The following is a 25886-nucleotide window of genomic DNA, read 5'->3' as shown; positions in this document are numbered from 1 at the left end:
CGTGGCTCACGGGCCCAGCTGCTCCACGGCATGTGGGATCTTCCCGGACCGGGGCATGAACCCATGTCCCCTGCATCGGCAGGCGGACTCCCAACCACTGCGCCACCAGGGAAGCCCTCCTTTTTTTTTTTTTTTTTTAATGCTGATAATGATCTACTGAATTGATTGCACAACCCAATAATGAATCCTTCCTGCAGTTTGAAAAACATTGTTCTGAAGGACTTATAGCTGTCAGTGCTCAACAAAAGGCAGGCAGTTGGTTGAATGAAGGTCTAATTCCTGTACCAACACTCATGAGCTGGGCCTCTGAACCCAGAGCTGAGAGCTATGGTCTTGTCTCCACCACTAACTCCCTACCCCAGGCCATGCCCAAAGTGGAAGTGGCTTTTGACAGCAGGTGACTTGAGAGGCACTGGGCTCGTCCTGTCCAAACGTGCCCCCAGACCCTCCCCAGCCTTTCCTGCAGCTGCAGAAATCTATCCACCAGCAGTCACTCCTGTGGCTTGGACATCAACGGCAAGGATTGTGTCTTCAGGAAGAGAAGCCTTCCACGAGCCCTGAGCAGGGCAGGGCCTGGGGCAGGGAAGGTGTCTCCCTCTTAGACCAAGTCACTTGATCCAGTTAGAAAGAGGGCAAAGAACAAGTACTCAAAACTGTCCTTAAGGTCCCTCTCAGTTCTAAATGCTGTAAGCAGAGCAAGGGGCTAGGACCACTGAAGGTGGTCAAACAAAGGCAAAGCCACGGTCCTGTCAACAGAGAATGGGCACTCAGCTCTTGCCTTAAGGAACCAAGAACGAGGCCCGCAGTGAAGCGATCCCACTTGGGGAAGGAGGCCAGGGAAGACCTAGGCCCAGGAGAGCAGACCCAGGGGTACAAGGTACAGGGCAGGGAGATAGGGGATGGTGCCCTCAGAAAACAGCAAGGACACAGGTCTCATCACCCAGGCCAAACTTTCCCCACTTCCTCCTTTTGAGGCAGGGCAAGAGTGAGGGGGATCCTGGGGAAAACTGCCACTTACCCAGATCATGTATTTTATGATCCTGCTGGTGGCCACTGTGTATTCTTCTATCAATTCTGCCAGGTAATAGAGTCCGGCCGCTGGCGGGGGGGGGGAAGCAAGCAGGGAGAACGTTAGCCAGGGTCACTCCCACCATGCTGATCACCCCTCTCTCTGCAGCTGGATTCCACTCAACCTTTCATGACTCCATTAGGTAAGGACCAAACCAAACAATCCGTGTGTTACCCTCCCAAGTCGGAAGTAAAACTTTGTCAGGGCAACTAAGGAAAGATTTCATAAAAGTGAATGGAAACCTGTATTTGATGCCTCAGCACAAACCTAACCTCTGGCCCATAAAAGGGAGTTTCTTTCACTCATTCAGTAAATATTCGCTGGCGTTTAGTATGCGCCAGCTGCTGGGCTGAGAGCACAGTACGAGACAGACGAGGTCCCTTCCCTGACCAGCTTTGCGGGGGTGCGGGGGTGTTGAGTGGGAAGGGGAGTCAGACGATCCCAGTAGGACAAGTCAAACCCCATAAGGAGTGCTTCCCGGAGGAGGTGAAGTCTCAGCTGAGATCAAGAGTAGGAACTAGCCAAAAAAAAGCCCGTCAAAGTCAGAGTGGGAAGCACCAAGGGCCCGAGGCGAAAGGGCGGGGGTAGGTGTCTGGGAAAAGTTCGGTGCGGCCGGCCCCGCGACGGAGGGCGCGGCAGCGGTTGGCCATGCGCGGGCAAGGGGCACTTGAGTCAGCCTCCCCTGGGCACCGCTGGGGCGGACTCTGTAACTCCTGGAAGGACCCGAGGTCAGGCTAGGCTACTGGGGTCAGGAGGAGGGGCAGGACCAGGCGGGGCAGGAAGGGGGATGCGAAGGCCGGAAGGAACGGGCGGGGGTCTCCCGGCTCTCTCCGGCGCCCTCGTGATGCGACCCCCGGCGAGCACAGATGCCGGAGCTGGAGCCCGCGCGGCCCGGGGTCGCGCACTCTCACCGACGGCCAGCGTGATGAAGGCCACCTGGATGAAAAGCGACAGCCAGCTCAGCACATACATGAACCACATGGCGCCCCCGCCCCGGCCGCCCGCCAGCCCGCCGGGACGGGCCTGCGCGCTCGGGCTCCGGCAACACGGAGTCGCCGCCACCGCCGCCGCGTCCCCGCCCCGCGGACGGTCGTGCGCCGCCGCCGAGAGCAGCCCGGCCCGAGCACCGCCCCCAGCCGGGTCCGGACTAGCGCCGCCCGCCGGCGCGGAGGGCCAACCGCTGCTGCCCAGACCGGCGCGCGCCCGCGGACCGCCGGGCTCCCGAGGATGCAAAGAGGGGCCGGTCGGCAATGCAACCACGGGGATGCGGGACGGTCCTGAGGCGCGGGGACGCAGCGCTAGTACCGGAGCTTGGAACGTAGCCACCGGCCCCTCACTGTGCACTCCTGCGCCAGCCTGGAGTTGCCCAGGGCTTTCTTTTGCTCCCGCAGGTAACAGGAACAAAACTGTTGAGTGCCTAACGTGTGCCAGGCACTATGCTAAAAGCTAGGCTGTAGGTTCATGATGGAAATTAATCCGATGATGTAGATCATTTTATGGATGGGAAGCCAGGGCCTAGGAAGGTTACTTTGCCTCAGGTTATTGTACATCTAGGAAGAGGCACAGGTAGGAATTGGGGCACCTTTGATTAGTCATCCTCAAGCCTAACTCTCCCTCTCTGTTGACTTCGCCCATTAGGCGCTGAATGCATTTACTACACCTCTGGAAGAGCTAACTGAGGGGCCCCAAGGAGCAGGGCAGCCCTTGTCAAGAAGTTCCCCATCTGGTGGCCGAGACAGGCATGCCAAAATAATGTATAACGGGCCCCTGGTATGTTTCTTATCTCAGAATTTTTTCATGTATAAAAATAAATAAATATTCCTCAGAAAAATTAAACATAGGATTACCATGCTATCAAGAAATAAAGAAGCCCTTATGTATTTTTTAATCGTGGTAAACTATACATAACATAAAATTTACCATTTGAACCATTTAAAATGTACAGATCAGGGCTTCCCTGGTGGTGCAGTGGTTGAGAGTCCGCCTGCCGATGCAGGGGACACGGGTTCGTGCCCCGGTCTGGGAAGATCCCACGTGCCGCGGAGCCGCTGGGCCCGTGAGCCATGGCCGCTGGGCCTGCGCGTCCGGAGCCTGTGCTCCGCAATGGGAGAGGCCACAACAGTGAGAGGCCCGCGTACGGCAAAAAAAAAAACAACAAAAACATAAGATTACAAAGCAAAGAAATTACACTGAAATACAGATATCAAAAAGTTTTTTAGAAAACTGTGTGATATAATAATATATATGTTTCTTTATTAAAGTGTAACATAACCCAATCTAACAGAAAGTCTAATAACTACCTCCCAGTGACATAATAAGAAACATATATTTGGTCTCTGCCCCCAGTTCCTGACACAGAACTCCTAAATTCCTCGGAATTTCCTGGGTGATAGGAGCATCTTCTGTTCTAATGAGGTGACTCTTGGTGGGTCCTGGTTAGCTTCAGTAAGGGGGCTGGTCACCAGATTGGAAGTTTGGAACTGTTTCTTCTTTGGCCACACTGCGTGACTCATGGGATTTTAGTTCCCCGACCAGGGATCAAACCTGGGCCATCAGCAGTGAGAGCGAGGATTCCTAATCACTGGACCATCAGGGAATGCCCTAGAAGCTTGGAACTTTCAATCCTACCCTCCATCCTCCAGGTAGGGGAGAGGCACTGGAGATTGACTTAATAATCATGAGGAAGCCTCCATGAAAATCTCGAAACCATAGGGTTCGGAATGGTGAATACATCCACATGCTGGGAGGGTGGTGCACCCCAACTCCATGAGGACGGAAGTTCCTGAGCTCAACCCTTCCAGACCTCACCTCTTCTCTGGCTGTTCATCTATGTCCTTTATAATATCCTTTACGATAAACTGGTAAACTAAGTAAATATTTCTGAGTTTGGTGAGCCATTCTAGCAAATTATCGAACCTGAGGGGAGGTATGTGGGAACCCCCAATTTTGTAGCCAAGTCAGACAGAAGTATGGTACCACAGGGACCCATGACTGTGACTGGAATCTGAATTGAAGGCAGTGTTGTGGGACTGGGGTCTTAAAGCTGTGGAGTCTGACGATACCTCCAGGTAGATAGTCTCAGAATTGAATAAAATTATAGGACACCCAGGTGGTGCCCAGAGAGTCGGAAAATTGATTGATGTGGGGGAAAAAACCACACATTTGGTGTCAGAAGTGTGGTGAGTAAAGAGACAGTTTTCCTTTACTACCACAATGACAAAGGAGGGATGAGTGTAAATATTTTCAAAATATCTTCAATCATATAAGAAGAGAGAGTCACAGATACTGCCAACTACTGAGTTTGTTGCCTGCATTCATAATGGAAGGAAATGTTAAATTTCAGTTAGACCTTAGTGTAAATAAAGAGGGGAACTTTTTCCCTTCCAACTTTCTAGAGTCCTTCAGTTTGTCTCCCTGAATTTTATATCTGCTGACTTCTTAGGGGTCCCCACACCCCTGGTTAAGAATTTCTGAGGGTTGTGTATAAGGAGAAGTGGGACCTTAAATGACTGTGTGCTTGGACTTCCCTAGTGGTCCAGTGGTTAAGACTCCACACTTCCACTGCAGGGGGTGCAGTGGGTGCGGGTTCAATCCCTGGTCAGAGAAGGGGAAGTTCCTTGTGCCGCCATGCGATGCGGCCAAAAAAAAAAAAAGACTGTGTGCTTATTTACAAGGCTCTTCATTACAGCACCAGGAGAGACTGAAAACAACCTAAATGTTCATTATTAGGAAACTGGACAAGTACGTTTTGGTACATTATAAAGCAGAGCCATAAAAACAATTGAGGATGTTCTTTAGGTACCCATAGAGGAGGATCCTCTTTTGAAAAAAGCAAAAGAATCTGCATAGATATTTCTTTATATGGAATATCTCTGGAAGAGTCCATTAAAAAATGGTAACTTTGCTTGCCTCCTAGGAAGAGAAAGAGTGGGGTTCAAGAGTAAGAGGGCATTTCCTCCATATTCCTTTTTATATCCTTAAAGCATTGAACTATGTAAATATATGTAAATGTATTACCTATTCATGAATTAAGTTTAAAATTTAAATGTTTGTAGTATGCTGGACCTGCCAGGATGTCTCAAAATTGTCTGTCGTGATAATCAGTCCCTTTGTGAGAAAAGCATGTGGCGCCTTACAGGTAAGTCAGCTAACCTTGGATCACGTGACCTGGCCACCCCTGATTGGCCCAATAGGGGAGCTTCATGGTTAGGTCTTTTCTGTTGGGGAGTTTGTATTTGAGACACAGAAGCATCAGTGAGTAGAAGCACAATAAAATCTCAATTCGTCTTAGTTTTTCCTAAACATTATCCTCCCAAGGAGGAAGGAAAATATAAAAGTATTCTCCCACTCCTCCCCAGAATTGTAGATAAGGGAAACTTGAGGCTGGAAAATGTTAAGGGCATTCAGATGGCTGACCCAGGACTGTTATTCCAGAGCTGGGCATTTTTACTTCCCCACAGTCTCAGAGCCAAAACTGGCCCCAGGTACCAAGGCTGAGGATTCATGTTTCCTCTGGACAGCAGGAAGAAGCCATGATTTCCCAAGAAGGTGGGGCAGGGCTCATGAAGGCTCTTTGGGACCTGTGCTTAGGCAGGAGGTCACCAGGATGAAAAAAAACAACCTCTCTTGAAGGAGGGATGAGGTGAAGCAGAAGGGGTCCCATGCTCAATTCAAGGAGCTCAAGAGTGAAAAGATTTGTAGATTCAAAGGTTTGTTGATTTACATATTGACAGACCTCAGTAACTACATACACTTATACCAATGTTACACATACTCCTTTAACTTTTACTGATTCACGAGCTCATACGTTACCATTTGATTTCCACGTGTGTGGGGATCAGTTCCCATACATCTCAGGATGATGCTCTAGGGAAACTAGCTCTTTCAGCATCATGTGGATCTCTTCCTCATAAGACAATCATTTCCTTTTGTTTCTTTTTATAGTTTCTATAAGTGCACTCTAGTGCACCTATAGTGTTCTTACTCTGCCAGACACTGTTCTGAGTGATTTGTATGTTTTCACCCATTTAACACTCACATCTAGCATAGGACATAATGCTATTACTGTCTCCATTTCACAGGTGAGAAACCGAGGCTCAGAGAGGTTCAATACCTTATCTAAGGTCACACAGCTAGTACTTGGAGGAGCTGGGGTTTGAATCTGGACAGTCTGGCTCCAGACCCACGTGGTTTTCTCTGGTCTCTTTAACTAACCTGCTGTCAGGGTGATTCTGCCTGCCTGGTCGTGGGCTGGGCCCTGCTTTATCTCCCTGAAGGCTGCCTGGTCCCCTGGCTCTTCCTTGTATCCCTCTACCTTTATCCTTATAGGAGCTAATGAATACACATCAGGGTTCTGGCTTTGGCCACCTCTGTTCACCTCTGGTCCCCTTCAGCATCTTCCCTAGCTAACCTTCTCACATTCTCACACACTTACACCTTCACTGCACCCAAGGCTGGGGACTGGCTTTAGTTTGTTCTGTGGTCCCAGTGGTTATATGGCCGGGGCCTGAGCATCCCTAGGTGCTCAGAAGGGCGGGGAAGCGTGGAATGAAGAGGCTGGCGAGTGCGGGACCCTGCAGCTCCAGTTCCCCTGACCTGGCTATGTTCGCTGCCGCCCTCAAGTGGCGACCAGAGGACCTGAAGGGGACCAAAGCCAGGGCCGGTTCAAGAGAGAGCGAGCGCACACGTGCACACTTACACTACACACAGTTGGAGACAGGGTCTACCTCAGCATCCGGGCCTCTGCTGCCCCTGCCTGGATTGGCTACAGACAATGATTGTTGTGTAAGAGACACCATGGAGTCAGAGACAGGCAGGGACAGGCCTGGAGATCCAGGCCCCTCTTCCGTCCTCTTCCTCTCCTCCCGCTGTGTAGCTCTTGCCCCTCTCCTGGCCAGCTCCCCAGTGCCAACAGAAGCACAGTGTTGGGGTAGGTACCTGTCGCCCCCCTCCCACTCTATCCCTAACACGTACAAAGTCCCCTCTCTAAGGTGCCCACACCGTAGAGGAACACCTTTCCTGTGACAGTCCATGTAGTCAGCAGGTTTCTTGTTTGGAAGGTCACCTCTTAGGCCTTGGTTCTGCAGCAGGTCAGCCAGAGGAAAATTCTAGGAAGAGACGAACCAGAAACAGTGAAAAACAATGGCCACCCCTATGTCCCCATAATCCACAGGCCTCCTGACCCTGTTTCCCTGCTATGCCTCTGCCCCCACCCAGGCAGCTGCCCTGGTGTTCCTGGCACCCCTCCCCCATCCCTGTCACATGCCTGGGGCCCCAATTCAGGTGGCTGAGTTAAAGAGCTTTCTAGTGACAAGTCCTCAAAAGGCTCTGTTAATTGCCTCAGCATTGTCTACAGCTAAGCTGCCGAGCCTGCGAGCTGAGAGGACCCGACTGGGGGTGGGGAAGGGTGTGTGTGCGTGCGTGCGTGCGTGCGTGCGTGCGTGCGTGCGTGTGTGTGTGTGTGTGTGTGTGGCTGGAGAATGACAGGAAAGAACAAGGCAGGGGAAGGCAAGCACTCTGGGATTCGGCACATATCAACTGAGACCCTTGCAGATGTCTCCCTCTCCCTCTCCCTCTCTCTCTCTCTCATACAAACACACACACACACACACAGAGAAGAGCCCCTGAGCAGGGCTGTGGGACCTCCTCTGATGGAAGTCCAGCCAGAGTTGGGAGCTCCTCTCCAAGGAGAGGAGGTGACCCCAGGAGCCCGGACAGCAGCCAGCCATTCACATTCACTCCACCTTTACCCACACAGATAGCTGGAGTGTCTCCCTGTCTTGATTCAAGCAGCTCTGAGTGGTCCCCCGTGATAGGAAATCCTGATTAGAAGAAGAGGGACAGCTCTCTCTGACGAGCTAACTCCCCTCGTGGGGGGAAAGAGGAGGCTGAGATGAATATATCAAAGGACTAAGAAGGGTCAGGGCCAGGAGGAAGTTCTACCTCCCACTTCACAAAGCAGGCCCAACATGGGCCTTTATTTGAACACCTTGAAAATTCACTACCCCATGATCTGTGAGGAAATATTTCTTTGTACTGAAGAGAGTGGTCCAGTTTTCCCCTTTGGGACTACCCAGAAAAAGTCTATACACCTGCTATGATATTGTTATTAATGGCTAAGATTTATTCAACATGTCTTTGTGCCAGGCATCGAGCTAGGTCCTTTATACAAACTCTCTTGTTTAATCCTCAAAAAAAATCTTTAAAGTAGGTATTATTTTTATACCCATTTTACGGAGGAGGAACCCAGGGCACAGAGAGGTTAGGTAACTTTATCAAGGTCACACAGCTAAGAAGCCCCAGATTGGGTGGCCAACCATGCTGCTCTGCCCAGGATACAGGACTTTCTGGGCCACAACCAGGAAAGTCACGGGCTAACTGGACTGAGTTGGTCACCCCCAGTCCCTCGTCTTCCTGGCACCGGTACCCGCATGCTTAACCCCAGAACATCTTGTACCCGTAACCAGTGCCAGAGGAGGACTCCAACTATGGGTATCATCACAAAGGTCATCACAGTGTCAGCCACTGGAACAAAAGTCCAAACACTTCTGCCCGCTGCATCTGGGTGTTCGAGTCGCCAAGGAAAACACAGCGCGGTCAAGCACTGAACGGCCCAATGCTTTCTTTACTCATGTGAAGACAGAGCAAGGGCAGCTTCAGCCGTGGGCCTTGGTTCCTCATGGCCAGCAGGTGGCCCTGATGGCAGGTGCAGCCATTGCGGGGCAGCTGGCCTCTGTGCACCCCTCTTGTGCTGAAGCAGAAGCATCCCAACCCCTCCTTCCTGGAGTCCGGAATACTGAAAGCTGGGGGCGTGCCGGAGGGGCACTGATGTGCACGTATAAGTGGGACAAAGGAGCACACGCTGAGCTTGAAACGGGGAAGGATATTCCCACACGAGGTGGTAAGCCCGGCACAGGCTGTATGGGCTCATTATCTCTTGGGGAGGAAATGTTCCAGGCCCAAGGCCTGTCCTTAGGCCCAGTTAGGGTAGAAAGACTGCACACAGGAGAATGCCTTTCCCAACAGATACACTGCCTCCGAATATCCACTCTTCAGATATTTCACACACACACACACACACACACACACACACACACTCCCCCCAGCCCTCTCCTTCCAGTCGTTCTCATATGGAACACTTTCGTCTCCTATGCCAGCCTCCTCCGCTTCTGCAGGCTTTTCGTATCACCTCCTGTGATGGGCAGAGTCAGGTGCTTACCGTACAAGGGAACGAGGATGTGCAGGCTAAAGGGCTGCTGCCCGATCGCCCTCTTTTCCTTTTTCCTTCCTAACAGAACATCTATTTTGCTTAGGGCAGCGATGTGTCCTGCTTTTCAAACAAAACAAAACAAAGCTCTCTGCTATCAACTTCAGCCCAACCATTGGGGGATTGGGTGGTAGCAGTAGGCAGGGGAAATACGGTGCATATCAAACCCAAACTGCACCATAGCGTGGTGCCCTATTAAGGGTCCCTCCTTGCGCAGGCGTTCTCTCTCTCTGTTCACACAGAGTTAAGAGAGTTGGAGGTTCCTTCTCTTTCTGTGGTGTTCTTGCCTGAGACGCAGACTCCCCAGCCTCACCCGTTACACCCTGTCCCACCTTTCCACCTGGCAAACTCCTACTCATTCTTCAAGACCCAGCTCCAATGTTTCCTGAGACGGCGATGAGCGTGTGCTCATTTCCTTGTCCCCAGTGCCCAGCACAGGGCCTGGCACGCAAGAACCATCCTGCCTACAGGGCTGGCCCCTGCAGCAATATTTAGCCAGATCACACTACAGATCACACTAGGGGTGGATCCTTAAGGACAGCCAGATTCTCTTTCCCAGAAGTGGAAAGGCGGCCTGAGAGAAAGCTGGGCCAGCCTGTGTGTAGCACGTGGCACTTAGCCAATAAGATGTCAACCTGAGAGCCCACTATATGGGTGACAACGAAGGAAGCTAGGCTGTGGTGAGAAGGCCCCGGGCTGATGTGTGAGAAGATATGGTCAGTGGGGTGTGGCTTAGTCTTTCTGGATCCCAGTTCCAATCCCTTCCCATCCCAGCTTCCTCTTATCGAAGTTTCTGTTTCTTGCAACTCAAGAGTCCTAACTGCCCCAGGGGAAGAGGTTACCAGGGCTCAAAAGACGCTGAGGCGAAGTTTGCCCCCCCCCCACCGCCTTCTCCGATGTCAGCTGCATCTACTCCCCCCTCGTTGTTTAACCCTGAGTCAGGGGGTTCTTGGTCCGGCTGCACAGCGTAATGACTTCAGACCAAGTGGGATCAGACTCTGGGCTGGGGCCCCGGCTGCGGCAGTTTTTCAAATGCCCCCTTTGCACCGGATACCCCACTGTTTGCACAGGGCTTCCACAGGGCAGCCAGGATGGGAACCACTGCCCTGGGGGAGAGAAGTACACAGGGCACTAGAGTCTGGAGTATCCACCCCCCTCAGGTAAGACAGCAGTGACGTTGGCCGTGGAGGGGCCTGCCTGTGTGGCCAGCCGTGCCCAGCCTGCTCTTCTTCTCCCTCCCCTTCCTTCCAGCCCCTACTCAGCAAAGGGCAATCCCTGAAGCTTTCCCGGCTCTATGCCGCAGCCCTACACGACACTGAGTCATGGCCCTGGAGCCCTAAAGGACCTTGTTCCTCCTGGCTGCCTGCTCTGCACAGACCCTCCTCGCCCCACTCACAGTGCTCTTCCTGCCCTTTCTCTCTGCCCATCCAGTCCCTACCAGTTTTTCAAGACCCACTTAATATTCCTCCTCCAGGAAGTCTTTCTGAGTGTTCCAGCCCATTCTAGCCCCCATCTTCTCTGGCCTCCTGTTTGCATCCAGAGTCCACGGTCCTCACCGGGCTCATTTACTGCCTCCTGGTGACTTTCCCAGGAGCAGACATTTTGCCTCCGCAGCCAGCGTGTGAGACCCACGCCTGCCCTCCCCCAGTCTGGCCAAACCCCGGGGAAAGCACGTGGACAGGCTCAGAAGCCAGGGCCCTGGTTGCCGCCCCCAGCCCCTCCCTCTCGCCTCCTCACTCCTGAGTTTCAGTGAGGGTCCACCCTTAGGAGGGTCCAGAGAGAGTCAGGTTGGAGGGGAGCACACAAAGATGGAACTGTGCCGCTGCGTGGATACACTGGGAGGGGGCTAGATTCCCTCTGAATTGCCTCCCAAATCTGAAATCTCTGAGCCCCGCCCACCAGCTGTCGTCCAACCAACCCACCTCCTCTCCTCGCCGCCACACTCCGTGCCCCTTCAGGGTCGGCGGTGGCAGTGACGAGAGTCTGAAACCACAGCCAGAGGTCAGTAAGAGGCCATGATCAGTGCGGGACTGGTTTGGGGGCCGCCAGCCTGGCCAGCCATGCAGCGGTGGGTGACAGTGACAGCAAAGGCAGAGCTAGGTGCGGGTCTGTGCCCACCAGCCCAGCACTGCCGCATCCCCCAAGAGCTGCTTGTCTCCCACCACCCAGGCCACCGCCTGGACGAGAACGCAGGAGGCGGTTTCTCCCCGAGAGCTTGGGGGTCATGCTAGGGAGCAGGGTGTTACAGCTTCAGAGGCTGACAGGCGACACACCGCAAGACCCCTCACACACTCACACCCAGAAAGGTACGTACCCAGAGAGGCCCCCACACAGCCTGCACGTGCGGGGGCCACGGAGGTGCTCACGGGCGCAGAGGCACGGGTACTCGCCCACAGACACACAAACAACCAGGAAGGACCCAGACTGACCCAGACACCTGATGCGCACCTGTACACACACACACAAACAGACCCGCAGACGCAGCTTCCCAGCAAGACACACGGACACAGGCCCCACGCCTGCCGTCATCCCGAGACACCCCAATCCGTCTGCCCCCCTGGAAGGAAGCCTTTGGCTGGTTTGATGGGGTGACAACAGTTTTCCCACCTAACAACCTCCCTTTCCTTTCATCCACCCAACGTCTGCCGGAGGCCTTCTGCAGCGGGCCCGCTAAGCTTCCCCTCCGGGGCCTGCGAGGCTCTCTGGCCAGGGCTGCGGGGTTTGGGAAATGGAGGACAAGGTCTGAAAGCAGTTTCACGAACCTTTGCTGGGGTCTAGAGCCTGCCCTTCCCACGGAGCGGCGGGGTGAGGGGCAGTGAGGCCTCCAGCTTTCCCAAGGCCCAGCCCTGGTTGCTGCACCCTGCCAGGCCTCCCAAGGGAAAGTCTGGGCTGAGAGAGCCTGGTCCAGGGTCTCCAGTGTCTCCAGCAGCCTCTTAGCAGTCCCATCACGCCATCTGCCAGTGGGTTCCACACATCAGGGCACCCAAAAGCAGCCTTGCCTCTGGTCACTAGGATGCAGCTTCAAGGCCAGTTTTGAGCCTGGCTGTGAGAGCCCTGTTCTCTTTCCCTGGGCAGTGGCTTCTCTTGTTGCTGGTCACCACGCAGACACATCGGCAGAGCTGAGGGGCCTACCTGGGGATGGTGCCTCGCTGTGCTGGACAGTGGGATCGGACTTAGGGAGGGTGTCAGAGCTGCCCCTCAGAGCCGAGTCGGGCAGGTAGGTTCTCGCTGAGGGAGGTCCCCAGGCCTGGTCCGTCAGATGTCATCCCAGCCGTGCGGTCTCCCTTTTCCTCCCATCCACACCACGCCCACTGGCCACGTGGTGGAATTCCAGCTCCCTCACTCTGGCCCCCCCTCTGCCCTCCGTCTAAGGCCCTCCTCCAGATATTCACAGGATGCCTCCTCCACACTAGGTCAAGGTCACGTCCACAGGGGGCCCTCCCTGATCCCAGTGCAAAATAGGAGCCCCATCCCATTTCCTGCTTTGCCTCTCCTCGCAGCACTTTCCACTACACGTTAATATAGTAGGTGTTTACTTGGTTCTTTTCTGTCTCTCCCACTAAAATGTAAGCCCCGTGAGGGCAGGGACTTTGGCCGGCTCAGTCCTAGAGTTCCCAGCTTTTGCCAGGTAGGCCCACAAAGCACGCACTAAACATGCTGAAGGAACGTGAGCAGGTGCACACACGCACACTGACACATGAGCCCTGGGTGACGCATGTGTCACACGCACCACGCGCATGTACACACACAGGCAGAGGCACACGTGCTCATGCATTTCACTTGGCCCAGCTCCTCCGAGCCCCGGGGAAGTGTTATCACCCATGTTCTCCCATGCAGGCAGCCTCCAGCCAGATTCCACTCAGCCCTCCTGGTGCTAACTTGGCCTGACATGCCAGTTGCACGTGGGGCTTCTCGTGGAAGCCGAGGCAAGCCCACTACCACTGTGGTGGCTGCTAATTGGCTCTGTGTTGGGCCCTGGGTCACCGCTCGGTCAGCCATGGCTGATACCTTCTTCCCACTTGTCTCAGGAAAGGCGCTGCTGTCCCCTCTGCTTAGGCCTCAGACGGGCACTGAACCGCACATGCCCGGCCGCGTGGGACTTCTGATGGTGGGCCCTGCCCCTCTCACTCTTGGGAGAGGGCAGAGATGGCTCAGCACACAGGACTGCCCTGGGGAGGGGTGAGGTGTGATGACAAGGGTATGAGGAAGGCCCCGAGCCCAAATGTCTACGTAGGATGACCTGTTAACAGTGACCTGTTACAGGACATCCAGGGAAGTCCCTCTTCCAGAGTTTTTCAAGCTGGAATTAAGAGAAAATCTGGGGACTTCCCTGGTGGCTCAGTGGTTAAGAATCTGCCTGCCAATGCAGGGGACACGGGTTCGAGCCCTGGTCCAGGAAGATCCCACATGCCGCGTAGAAACTAAGCCCGGGTGCCACAACTACTGAGCCTGTGCTCTAGACCCATGAGCCACAACTACCAAAGCCCGTATATCTAGAGCCCGTCTTCTGCAACAAGAGAAGCCACTGCAGTGAGAGGCCCTACAGCAAGGAAGGGTAGCCCCCGCTCGCCATAACTAGAGAAAGCCCATGTGCAGTGACGAAGACCCAATGCAGTCAAAAATAAATATTTTGTTTTTAAAAAAGAGAGAGAAAATCTATGTGTGTGTGTGTGTGTGTGTGTGTGTACACGCGCGCGTGTGTTGGCGGGGGCAGATGTATTAGGGGCTTAATACCTCTTGTGAGAAGAGACTCCCTTGGTGCCACCTTGTTTATTGAGCCATTAAACAGGACAAAACGGGTTTCTGTCCTTTGGGGCTTTTCTTGAGCCTTAATGTACTGACGGGCAGCCCGACTCTCCAAGAAGGGTGGAGCAGGAAGACTGAAGAGGGCTCAGCCCAGGGACCACAGGAACCCTTTGTTCTGGAAGCACCAATTAAACCTTCCAGGAAACACCATTTGGGAAACAATGCAGAATTGATCTGTGGAACAATACCTCATTCTGTTATCGGCAGTGACAGGTAAATTCCCGCTCCGAAATAATTGGAGGACAGTTTTATAGAACTGAAAACCAAACACTTCTCCTTCTAAAGACACTTGAGCCATATAACCTGTCATGGGTCATTGGGGCGACTGACAGAGTTGCCCTATGACTCCTCTCCAGAAATGATTTTTTTTTTTTTTTTTTTTTTTTTGCGGTACGCGGGCCTCTCACTGTTGTGGCCCCTCCCGCTACGGAGCACAGGCTCCGGACGCGCAGGTTCAGCGGCCAAGGCTCACGGGCCCAGCCGCTCCGCGGCATGTGGGATCCTCCCGGACCGGGGCACGAACCCGTGTCCCCTGCATCGGCAGGTGGACCCTCAACCACTGCGGCACCAGGGAAGCCCCCAGAAGTGATTTTTTGATAGAGCAACCAATTCATCCCATTTCTAAAGCTGAAAGTCCCATGTCACAGGAACGCCATCAGTCCTGAGCAAACCAGACCACTGGTCTCCCTATTTCTTAGCAGGTATTGAAATAGGGGGGGATTGGCTCCAAGGAGCCCTTTGAGACCTGCAGGGCACCATGAAAGGGACTGTTTTAACTGATTAAGCTGTTGCAGGAAAGAGTGTCAGGGGAGAGAAGACGGTGGTGTCCCAGGTCTCAGGGCCTGGGACGGCCGCCACATGTGAGTTCTTGGCTTCTTGCAGGATAGAATTCAAGAGTGAGCCATAAAGTACAAGAAGTTTTATTCAGGGAGATACACACTCCACAGACAGAGTGTGAGCCATCTCAGAAGGCGAGAGAGGCCCCCCAGATCTGAAGTGGTTAGTTTTTATAGGCTGGGTAATTTCATAGGCTAATGAGTGGGAGGATTATTCCAACTATTTTTGGGGAAGGGGTGGAGATTTCCAGGAATTGGGTCACCGCCCACTTTTTGGCCTTTTATGGTCGGCCTCGGAACTGTCATAGCGCCTGTGGACGTGTCATTTAGCGTGCTGATGTATTACAATGAGCGTATACTAAGGTTCAAGATCTAGCGGAAGTCGACTTGTCCACCATCTTGGACTTAGTTGGTTCTAACCCGTTTATGTCGTGTCCTCAACAGCTATGTCATTCTTCTAAAGGTTGTGCCCTGCCCTCTTCCTGTCTCAAAGCTACCAGACGGCCCTTCCTCTTCCATCTGTCCAGTCTCCCACCCTGCCGGTCACACTGGCCGGGTCTCCTGGGCAGGTGGAGAAGAAAAGGAAAGCTGCCTGGCTCTACCCCTTGCCCCCACACGTGACACTCTGAGTCATGGCTCTGGAACCCTAAAGGACCTTGCTCCTCCTGGCTCCCTGCCCTGCACAGACCCTCCTCCCCCGACTCACAGTGCTCTTCCTGCCCTTTCTCTCTGCCCAGGCTTTTAAGATCTACTTAACATCCCTCCTCCAGGAAGCCTCCCTGGGTGCTCCAGCCCATTCTAACCCCTGTCTTCTCTGGCCTCCTGTTTGCACCTGGAGTCCACAATACTCACTGGACTCCCTGACCACCTCCCTGTGACTTCCTGGTGAAACCGACCGAGCAGGACCATGTGGGGCTCCTGGGCACAAAAGTCTTTCTGTGTCCCCCGTTTCTTGTTTGTAGGAAGTAGGCTTCGTTCGGCCTCCATGACCCTCCCTGAGTTCCAAAGGGCAATTTTAAATGGTTGCTAATCAGGGAAGGGAGGGGATGCAGAGACAAGGGAGGGGCAGTCAGCAAACAGTAGTGCAGCCTTGGGGCAGGGTCCTGGTTCCCCCTCAAGGGATCTATATAACTGTATCTTTGAAACCACCTGACTCTGGATGATCTCTGGATTGAAGAAATGCGGGCCCTGCAGGTACCCTGATCCTTATCAGCAACCCATCCCCTTGACTATAAAACTCCTCACAACACCAGGAATTCCCTGGTGGTCCAGTGGTTAGGACTTTGCGCTTCCACTGCAGGGGCTGAGGGTTCAATCCCTGGTGGGGGAACTAAGACCCCCCATGCCGCACAGCACGGCCAAAAAGCAAAACAAAACTCCTCACAACACCTCCCCATATCCCCCCGTCAGGACACACAGTTTTGTTTTAATATTTATTTATTTGGCTGCACCGGGTCTTTGTTGAGGCATGCAGGATCTTCAGTTGAGGCATGCGAGCCCTTAGTTACAGCATGGGGGATCTAGTTCCCTGACCAGGGATCAAATCCGGGCCCCCTGCATTGGGAGCATGGAGTCTTAACCACTGGACCACCAGGGAAGTCTCAGGACACACAGTTTTCTGGGCATTAGCCCCCTGTGGCCCCCTTTGCCTGACAAAGCAATAAAGCTGTTCTCTTCTACTTCACCCAAACTCTGTCTGTGAGATTCAATTCCGTGCTGGTATACAGAGGCCGATTTTCGGTATCACTGGCTTATTGAACTCTCCAGCGGTTGACTCCTTGCCTCCCCAGCCCGTCTGGGAGACCCATGTCTGTCCTCCCCCAGGCCTGGCCAAACCCTGAATGAGGCACCTGGAAAGGCTCAGAAGCCAGTGCCCTGGTTGCCCCTCCCAGCTCCTCTCTCTCACCTCCCCACTCCTGAGTTTCAGTGAGGGTCCACCCTTAGGAGGGTCCAGAGAGAGTCAGGCTGGATGGGAGCACACAAAGATGGAATTGTGCCACTGGGATGGATAAGTTGGGAAGCGGTTTGCAAGCCCTCAGGATTCTGGGAGGAAGGCACTCAGCCTGGAAGGAGAGTCTTTGGGGCATGTGGTAGGGAGTGGCCGAGCCAGTCAGGACAGCGGTGCCCTGAGCAAGTCTCCCAGCCTCTGATTTCCTCACACACTTTGTCTCCCGCAGGCTCCAGGTCCCTTCTCTCAGCTGGGATCTCCCTGGGGCCCTGTCCAGTCCCAGACTCCAGCTGCCTGCATATACCCAAAGCAGAGACTTAGTGCTTGCTAAGGAAGTCCTAGCCAGGATCAGCTCCAGGAGCTGAGGATAAAGCTTCAGAGGTGTCTCTGCTGATTTCCCACCTCCTCCAGGGAACCCTCCTGGCAGAGGTCTGTCTGATCCTGGCACTGCCTCTGTGCTCATCTTGCCCCTGGTAACAGATGGTGCTGGAACAGGTGGTGACTTGCGCTGAGAAGAGTCTCTGCCCAGCCCCCACCAGCAGCTGTCTGCTCCAGCCTCTTCGCACCACAGGCCTGAGCATAAAGGGAGGCCCTACTCTAGGCAGGCACTAGTCTGGCCCCAGGCCTGGTTTGCCTCCTCTTTTCATCCTGAGGCTCTCATCAGCCCCCTCTCCCTGCAGACAGTCCCTCCAGACCCAAGGAGGGATCCTCACATGCGAGGGCTCGAGGGTTGGTACCAAAACAGAGCTTCTCCTCATTTCCCAGGTTCCTCTGTGAGGCTCAAGAGTTTGCAGATAAGGATCCATGACTTTACAACCTTTATGTACATTGCATAGATTTTTGTATTAGTGAAATATTTAACTAAAAGGAAATACAGCAGCACTATTTACAACAGCCAAGATGTGGAAGCAACAGTAGTGTCCATCAACAGATGAACGGATAAAGAAGATGTGGTGTATGTATACAATGGAATATTACTCAGCCATAAAAAAGAAATAATGCCATTTGCAGCAACATGAATGGACATAGATACTATCATACAAAGTGAAGGAGGTCAGACAGAGATGACTTATATGATATCACTTATATGTGGAATCTTAAAAAATGATACAAATGCACTTATTTACACAACGGAAATTGACTCACAGACATTGAAAACAAATTTATGGTTACCAAAAGGGAAAGGAGAGGGGGTAAATTAGGAGTTTGGGATCAACAGATACACACCACTATATATAAAACAGATAAACAGCAAGGACCTACTGTATAGCACGAGGAACTATTTTAATACCTTGTAATAACCTATAATGGAAAAGAATCTGAAAATATATATGTGTGTGTGTGTGTGTGTATGTGTATATATATATATATATATATATAACTGAATCACTTTGCTGTAGAATCACCTGAAACCAACACGACATTGTAAATCACCTATACTTCAATTAAAAAATATATAAGAGGGCTTCCCTGGTGGCACAGTGGTTAAGAATCCGCCTGCCCATGCAGGGGACATGGGTTCGAGCCCTGGTCCTGGAAGATCCCACATGATGTGAAGCAACCAAGCCCGTGCGCCACAACTACTGAGCCTGCGCTCTAGAGCCCGCAAGCCACGACCACTGAGCCCACGTGCCTAGAGCCCGTGCTCCGCAACAAGAGAAGCCACCACAATGAGAAGCCTGTGCACCTAGACGAAGAGTAGCCCCTGTTCGCCACAAATAGGGAAAGCCCACGTGCAGCAATGAAGACCCAATGCAGCCAAAAATCAATGAATAAAATAATAAATAAATTTAAAAATATATATATATATAACAACAAAAAAGAAATATACACTATCCACACCATGGAACACTACTCAGCAATGAAAAGGAACTATGGGACATGCCACAGCTTGGAGGAACCTCCAGGGAATTATGCTGCATGAGAAAAGGTTGCACACTGTCTGGTTCTATTTACATCCCCTTCTTGAAATTATAACATTTTGAAAATGGAGAACAAATTATTGGTTGCCAGGAGTCGGGGCGGGGGTGGGGGGAGGGAGGGCAGGTATCAAAGGGTGACTTGAGGCATCCTTTGCAGATGGAACTGTTCTGTCTCATGACTGAGGTGGTAGATACATGAACCTATACATGTGATAAAACTGCAGAACTAAACACACACACAAATCCTTGTGAAAACGGGTACAGGTGAAATAGGAGAAATTGGAAAGACTGATGGATGGAATCTGTCAACATGTGGGTTGTGATATTGTACTATAGTTGTGCCAGATGTTACCTTTGAGGGAAAATGGGACCTCTCTGCAGTATTCCTTACAACTTCATGTGAATCTACAATTATCTCAATAAAAACAATTATTTATTTATTAAAAAAGGATAAATTTTATAAAAGGGGAGCTCTGGTTTCCTCACACTTGCTAAGGGGCAAGACAGGAGCCTGGGAGAGATGAGGCTCCTCCTCTACATGTCTGTCCAACCTCCCTTGCAGGGCGACCTCTTCCAGAGGAGGATTCTGGGAGAATCCGGCCTCCGTTCTGGTCCACATAACCCACCCCACCTTGAGTCTTTGGGCCCTCTTTCTTAGGACATAGACTGTTAGTAGCTCAGAAAGTTCTGTGTCCAGGGCTCCAGCTAGGCACCAAAAACAAATCCTGATAAAGGAGCGGGACAGGCTGGGGAGGAGAAGTTGGGGAAACTTATGCCACTGGCTTTACATGTGACAGACTTCCTAGAGGAGGTTCAGCTCACAGCCCTCCCTCCACACACACTTATTTCTGGCCTTCCCGACGTACTGCAGTGTCGGGAGCAGTACCTGCTGCTACAGGGTCAAACGATGGAATTGGGAATTCTATGATTACTTAAGTACCAGTGGCCTAACCCATCATGATGAAAAGCTTGTACCAACTGCCCCTAATCCGTGGAGAACTGGGGAAGTCTGGTAGAGTGGAAAAAGCTTTGGAGTCAGAGAGAATTGAGTTCAAACCCCAGCTTGGCCCCTGACCTCTGGGAATTTCAGCCTCTATAAGATTTACCTTATAGGGTACTGTGCTGTGAGGGGATGTGACACTGCTTTTCTTCTTCTGTGACTCCTGGAGGCGGCAGACTGGAGGGAGTTCAGGAAGAGGGAACCATAATCTGCCCTGACACCTGCCAAGACTACAGGTTTCAAAAACGGCAGTGTGCACTGGGAAACTGGATGCTTCACAGGGCCGAGGGAATCGCAGGAGATGTCAGGAGACTGGATGCGAATAAGCAAAGGCCCGGATGGGAAAACCGCACCGTCTCAGCAGATGCCTGGAGCCGCCCCTCCTCACTGCTGCTGCAGTGCCTTTTACGCCTGGCCCTCAGACACAAACACGGGGAACCAAGAGGCGGACGAGTGTTCAATCTAAATTGAACCTGAAATGCCCGAGGTCCCCTGTAAGTGACTAGATTAAGAGCAGAGGGTTGAGACAGAAATTACTTTTAGTTGTGGGAAAATACTTAGTTGCATTTTTGCACCCCTGAGTCTGTGGTCTATAAAAAAATTGGACCCATTACACAAGACACGCTTTCATATACGTACTTCTGCACTGTTATACACAGACCACCGACATTCTCACACATGACAAATATCTATCCAGTGTGTGCTTGTAAATGTTTAACAGTCAGATTTCTGGGAAATAAAAATAACAACAATGTGATTGGTACCAGTTGCTGATTTCTGTGGTATAAATACTCACACCGTGGTAAGTTAGAGCTACCAATACCATACCACTGAACAGAAGTTAGAAAGATGTGCACAATTAGCTCTCTGTGAGCTAGTGCAGGCCAGCTCCAGCACAACCTGCAAAGTTACACTTGTACATCTGTGCATCTGCTCAAAGGTGCCTAGATATGCAGGTTGCTTAGGTTCCTTTAAGAGTTGAAATGCTGGTATTTCCCTGGTGGCTCAGTGGTTGGGAATCCGCCTCCCAATGCAGGGGACACGGGTTTGAGCCCCGGTCCGGGAGGATCCCACCTGCCACGGAGCAACTAAGCCCGTGCGCCACAACTACTGAGCCTGTGTGCCACAACTACTGAAGCCAGCACACCTAGAGCCTGTGCTCTGCTACAAGGGAAACCACAGCACTGAGAAGTCGGAGCACCACAACGAAGAGTAGCCAAGTGGCCCCCGCTCGCAGCGACCAGAGAGAGCCCGCGAACAGCAACGAAGACCCAATGTGGCCAAAAATAAATAAATTTATAAAAAAAAGAATTGAAATTCTAATTCTGTACATACACCAGTAAAAAAGTGCATAAAGATATTATCTCAGGGTCCTCCCTGGCGATCCAGTTGTAAGACTCCACGCTTCCACTGCAGGGGCACGGGTTCCATCCCTGGTTGGGGAACTAAGATCCCACATGCCTCCAGGGGTGGCCAAAAAAAAAAAAAAAAAGATATTATCTCAAATCATGCACTTGTAGACACGTGTAGTCACTTAGAAACATATACAAAGACAAGTTCAAATATATAAATAAATGTACACACATCTACATATAGATGACACAAGCCAAAACGTGCATATAAACACATACATAAACACCCACATGCCCAGTAAGAGGGAGAAAACCAACAGGATTTTCTGGGGTAGCTGCCTTGGCCCAAAGCCCCCCTTTCAGAACCACTTCAGGTCAAGGCAGAGGAGACTTGAAGGGCAGACTGTGTATAGCCAGGTATCCACACCTGCTTCTGTGTGCACCCCGCCCCTTCTGGATTGTTCCTGGGGGACCTGCCGGTCTGGAAGAGCTCTTGCCTTACATCAACCAGCCTCAGAGTCCCACCTCCACCCTTAGCAAGGCAGCCCCTCACCCCTCTCTCTTTCACTGTAAGAAAGCCAACTCCAGCCTCTGTCCCTGCCCTCATCCTAGATCAACAGAGGACGAGGTCAGTATGATCCGCACCCCAGCTTCAATCCCTTCCCATGACCTCTGCCCTGTCCCTTATCACTTCCTTGTTCATCTCTTGCCTGGGCCATTGCCCCAGCCTTCTAAGTGTCTCCCTGCTCCAGGCTCTTCCCTCCCAGTTGTCCTGCTACAAGGAACCTGCCAGATTAATTATCCTAAAGTGCGGTGCTGAGGTCACACATGTACTGGCAATCTCCCAATGCAGGACAGATTAGGGCTAGATCCCTTTGAGGCCCCCTGACCACTTGTCCAGCTCCCACTTCCCCAATTCGCGTTTCATTTCTATTTTCTCCAAACGTCTTTCTCTTCCCCAGTCTGTTCTGCAAATTGTCTCTGCCGTAGAATCTGCTTGCTTCCCTCTTTAGTTCACAGTAGCATTTACTAGCTCTCATGTTTGTGGTACAGTGCTTTATAGTTTATAAGTACTCTCAAAACCATTCATGGACCTCCTATCTTGTGCCTGATAGTGAGGTTAGCCCTGGAAATACAGCGCTGAGTAAAAACAGATGCGGTTGTGCTTTCATGAACCAAGTCAACACAACCTGTTGAGGATCTTGGGTCACCAAATCCTCTGTCCCCAAATCGTTAAGTGGATTTGGGAGGGGAGATATTTTCCCCTCCTGTCCCTCTTACCTGACCCCTCCATCCCCCAGGAAATAGGGCCTCTCTGGAGTCATGGGGACAAACTAGAGAAGACAGAAAATGAAACTGTGGCTTGCACATACTTAGAGGACTTTACCAACCTCATGAGTTTCACAGGAGCAGCTGTCAGGATGCTGCAAGTCCAGTACAAAGGGGCATTGAACTTTTACAAGCTATACAGTGGTGAACACTTGTCTGCCTTGCAACATCTTTATTTCCTTCCCATTACGGGAACTACCCACACACATTTTAAGCAACATCTCTTATTTGTGTGAACCTAGGCTAATAACTTTGATTCCAGAGTTTCCTCACTTGTAACATGTGGTTAGAAATCTGATATTTTCATGGGGTTGTTAGAATGATCAAATGAGATAAATGTACCTAAAAGAGCTTTATATAGAACTTTAACGTACAACACAAATGTACAGTCATTTATTCAATGCAGTTTTCTTCTTTAAATCAATCATAGTTCATAAACAGGCACTTAATGACCGAAAGATTCTGGCCCAGATGTCTAGGAGACAGGATATAAAACAGCACCGTGCAATAGAAACGTGTGAGCCACGTGTATAATTTTAAAATTTCTAGTAACTATATTAAAAAAGATAAAACAGACTGGCAAAATTGATTTTAATAATATATAATTTTAACCCACTGTCTCCAAAATCATATCATTTCAACATGTAACTTGTATAAAAGTTATTGGAGATATTTTACATTCTGTCTTGGTACGAAATCTTTGCCATCCTGTATTTTACACTCACGGTGCATCTCATTTTGGACCAGCCACATTTCAAGCGCTTGATAGTCACACGTGGCTACTGCGTTGGACAGCAGACATTGATTAGTAATGCCAATAAAAATTAGTTAAGATCTATGTAGGACTTTACGGTTTTCAAAACTCTTTTGATGGTTAAATCCTGTGTTAGCCTGGGTAGGTGGCTGTTTATCATCTCCATTTTGTAGAGGAGAAGCAGCAGCAATTATGTGTAATTCACCCAAGGTCATCCACTAGTAAATGGTGAAAATTCTTATCTTCACACCTTTCTCTTTTACTTCCTTTTCTAACAAGAAGTACAAAGGGAAACTTTAATATTGTCGTACACAGAGATCCCAAGACTCATTGCACTAGTGCATGGAAAGGTACAGCCTTTTCAAACTCCACCTACATCTCCTTTCCTTCAAAAATCCTCCCTGTTTTGGGACTTCCCTGGTGGCGCAGTGGATGGGGCTCCACGCTCCCAGTGCAGGGGGCCCAAGTTCGATCCCTGGTCAGGGAACTAGATCCCACATGCTGCTGCGGCTGAGAGTTAACATGCCACAACTAAGGATCCTGCGAGCCGCAGCTAGGGAGCCCACGTGCCTCAACTAAGGAGCCGGCGAGCCGCAACTAAGGAGTCCACCTGCCGCAACTAAGACCCAGTGCAACCAAATAAATAAATAAATAAATATTAAAAAAAAAATCCTGCCAGTTTAATTTCACCAGAATCTATTACTTCCATTATTTTAAAAATATGTGCTTGTTGGATTAAGCACCTTCCAGGTCTGATGTGCTATGGATGTAAATGATATAGGTGGGCATTAAAAAAAAAAATCCTACTCCTCTCTCCAATATTGCCTATGATGCAGTGCTTTACTTTTTAATTATTCTTGGGGCTTAAACTGAAGAGTTTCAGTGTCCCAAATATGTAAGAACTGAAAAGAGTCCTCTCTTCTAGTTTAAAAAGTACATATACACCAAATGTTCACACCAAAGCATAACCAGACCCAGCTGGCTATCAGGGAAAGAGGCTCCTAGTGCAGGGTTTCTCTTTAAGAAGATGGGAGTCCCATCCACTGCACCACCAGGGAAGTCCCCAGACTGGCAGTTTTGAAGGAAAGGAGATATAGGTGGATTTTGAAAAGACTGTACCTTTCCATGCACTAGTGCAATGAGCCTTGGGATCTATGTGTACGACAATATTAAAGTTTCCCTTTGTATTCCTTGTTAGAAAAGGAAGCAAAAGAGAAAGGTGTGAAGATAAGAATTTTCACCATTTACTAGTGGATGACCTTGGGTGAATTACACATAATTGCTGCTGCTTCTCTTCTACAAAATGGAGATGATAAACAGCCACCTACACAGGCTAACACAGGATTTAACTATTAAAAGAGTTTTGAAAACCATAAAGTACTACATAGATCTTAACTAATTTTTATTGGGCAGGTAGATGGGGGTGGGGAGTGGGGACAGGCCAGCTTGAGAATGGCCCTGCGAAGGACCCCTCCCTAGACTGATGTTCCAGAAGAGACACCAAGGGCAGCTGACTGTCCTTCTAGCACGAGTTGCTGCCCTTTACGGGCCCAGAACCACCTAGAGGAGCCTGCAGAGGCACGCAGGAGCCCCAGCTTGACTCCCAGACCTGGCATCTTTCCCCTTTGTCCTCCCTTTCCCTGTCACGACCCCGTGTAAGGAAGGAGAGTGCAGTGGTGGCTGGAGGGCAACAAAAGGCTTGTAAAACCTGTCAACAAAAAAGTAATCAGTTGATCTAAGAAAGAAATGGAAAGTTTTATTCCAGCCAAATTTGACGATTATAACCCAAGAAGAGCATCTCAGAAAGCTCTCAGCACTGTTCCACCTGTTAGAAGTCAAAGCACAGTAATACAAGTTTTTTGAGAAAGATGGCTGTACATTAAATGATGTATTATTGACAGTTTACATAATCCAGAGCTAAGTGCCATGTGACCCCGTATCAAGAAGGAATGTTATCTTTAAGGAGTTGTCTTACCGATGTTAGGAGAACGTTGCTCTTTATGATTACGCTGGTAATTCTGCCGATGGAGGTTTTGTTTAGGGGAACCACTGACCGAAACCACCCACACTGGCCAGGCTCCAAAGTAACCATTTGCACAAGTAGTTTTATGGCAGGAGGTCCTGGTAAGGAACACGGAACTAACAAGCCACCACCAAACCAAAGAATTTGGTAAAGGTCAAAAAGAGACTCCAGTCCATATTGTCCTACCAAACTTCCAGAATCCTCCTCACTGGAATCCATCTTGGATGAGCGATGTGTGCACCACCACGAAGGACCCTGAGTCAGAATGATGGGCCAGAGACAACCTGGAAACCAATCCCATCACCATAAAACCCGAGACCACAAGCCACGTGGCAGAGCAGTCCTCCTGGGTTCCCTTACCCTCCTGCTCTCCACCTGGGTGCCCCTTCCCAATAAAGTCTCTTGCTTTGTCAGCACGTGTGTCTCCTCGAACAATTCATTTCTGAGCGTTAGACAAGAGCCCACTCTCCGGCCCCGGAAGGGGTCCCCCTTCCTGCAAGAGTTTGGGGAGGCTTGGTCGATCCATAATGCAGATACACAATGCACAATAGGGGGGAGAGAGGAGGCCAAAGGGCAGATAA

The 25886-nt window shown here is 50.9% G+C and overlaps 1 protein-coding gene across 3 annotated transcripts in view; it reads right to left on the bottom strand.

The window, feature by feature from the left end:
* TEX261 (testis expressed 261) overlaps nt 1–25886 on the bottom strand; it is a 33162-nt gene that overhangs the window by 6421 nt on the left and 855 nt on the right. For 2 of the 3 annotated variants that reach the window (XR_003794860.1, XM_029231678.1), the window contains exons 2-3: nt 7134–7176; nt 1019–1098 (exon numbers count right to left, since the gene is read on the bottom strand). Coding sequence is in view for 2 of the 3 variants with exons in the window: in XM_029231678.1 (XP_029087511.1) it covers nt 1019–1098; nt 7134–7176 (123 nt within the window). In the remaining variant the exon portion in view is untranslated. Of the gene's footprint in view, nt 1–1018; nt 1099–1980; nt 2143–7133; nt 7177–25886 lie in introns of those variants that run through there. The other variant, XM_029231679.1, reaches the window with a different exon arrangement.

Source organism: Monodon monoceros, unplaced genomic scaffold (genome assembly GCF_005190385.1).
Source record: "Monodon monoceros isolate NGI ecotype Baffin Bay Population unplaced genomic scaffold, NGI_Narwhal_1 Super_Scaffold_19, whole genome shotgun sequence".
NCBI lineage: Eukaryota > Metazoa > Chordata > Mammalia > Artiodactyla > Monodontidae > Monodon > Monodon monoceros.
Note: the sequence above shows the minus strand (reverse complement) of the source record. Positions and strands in the feature narration are given on the sequence as shown.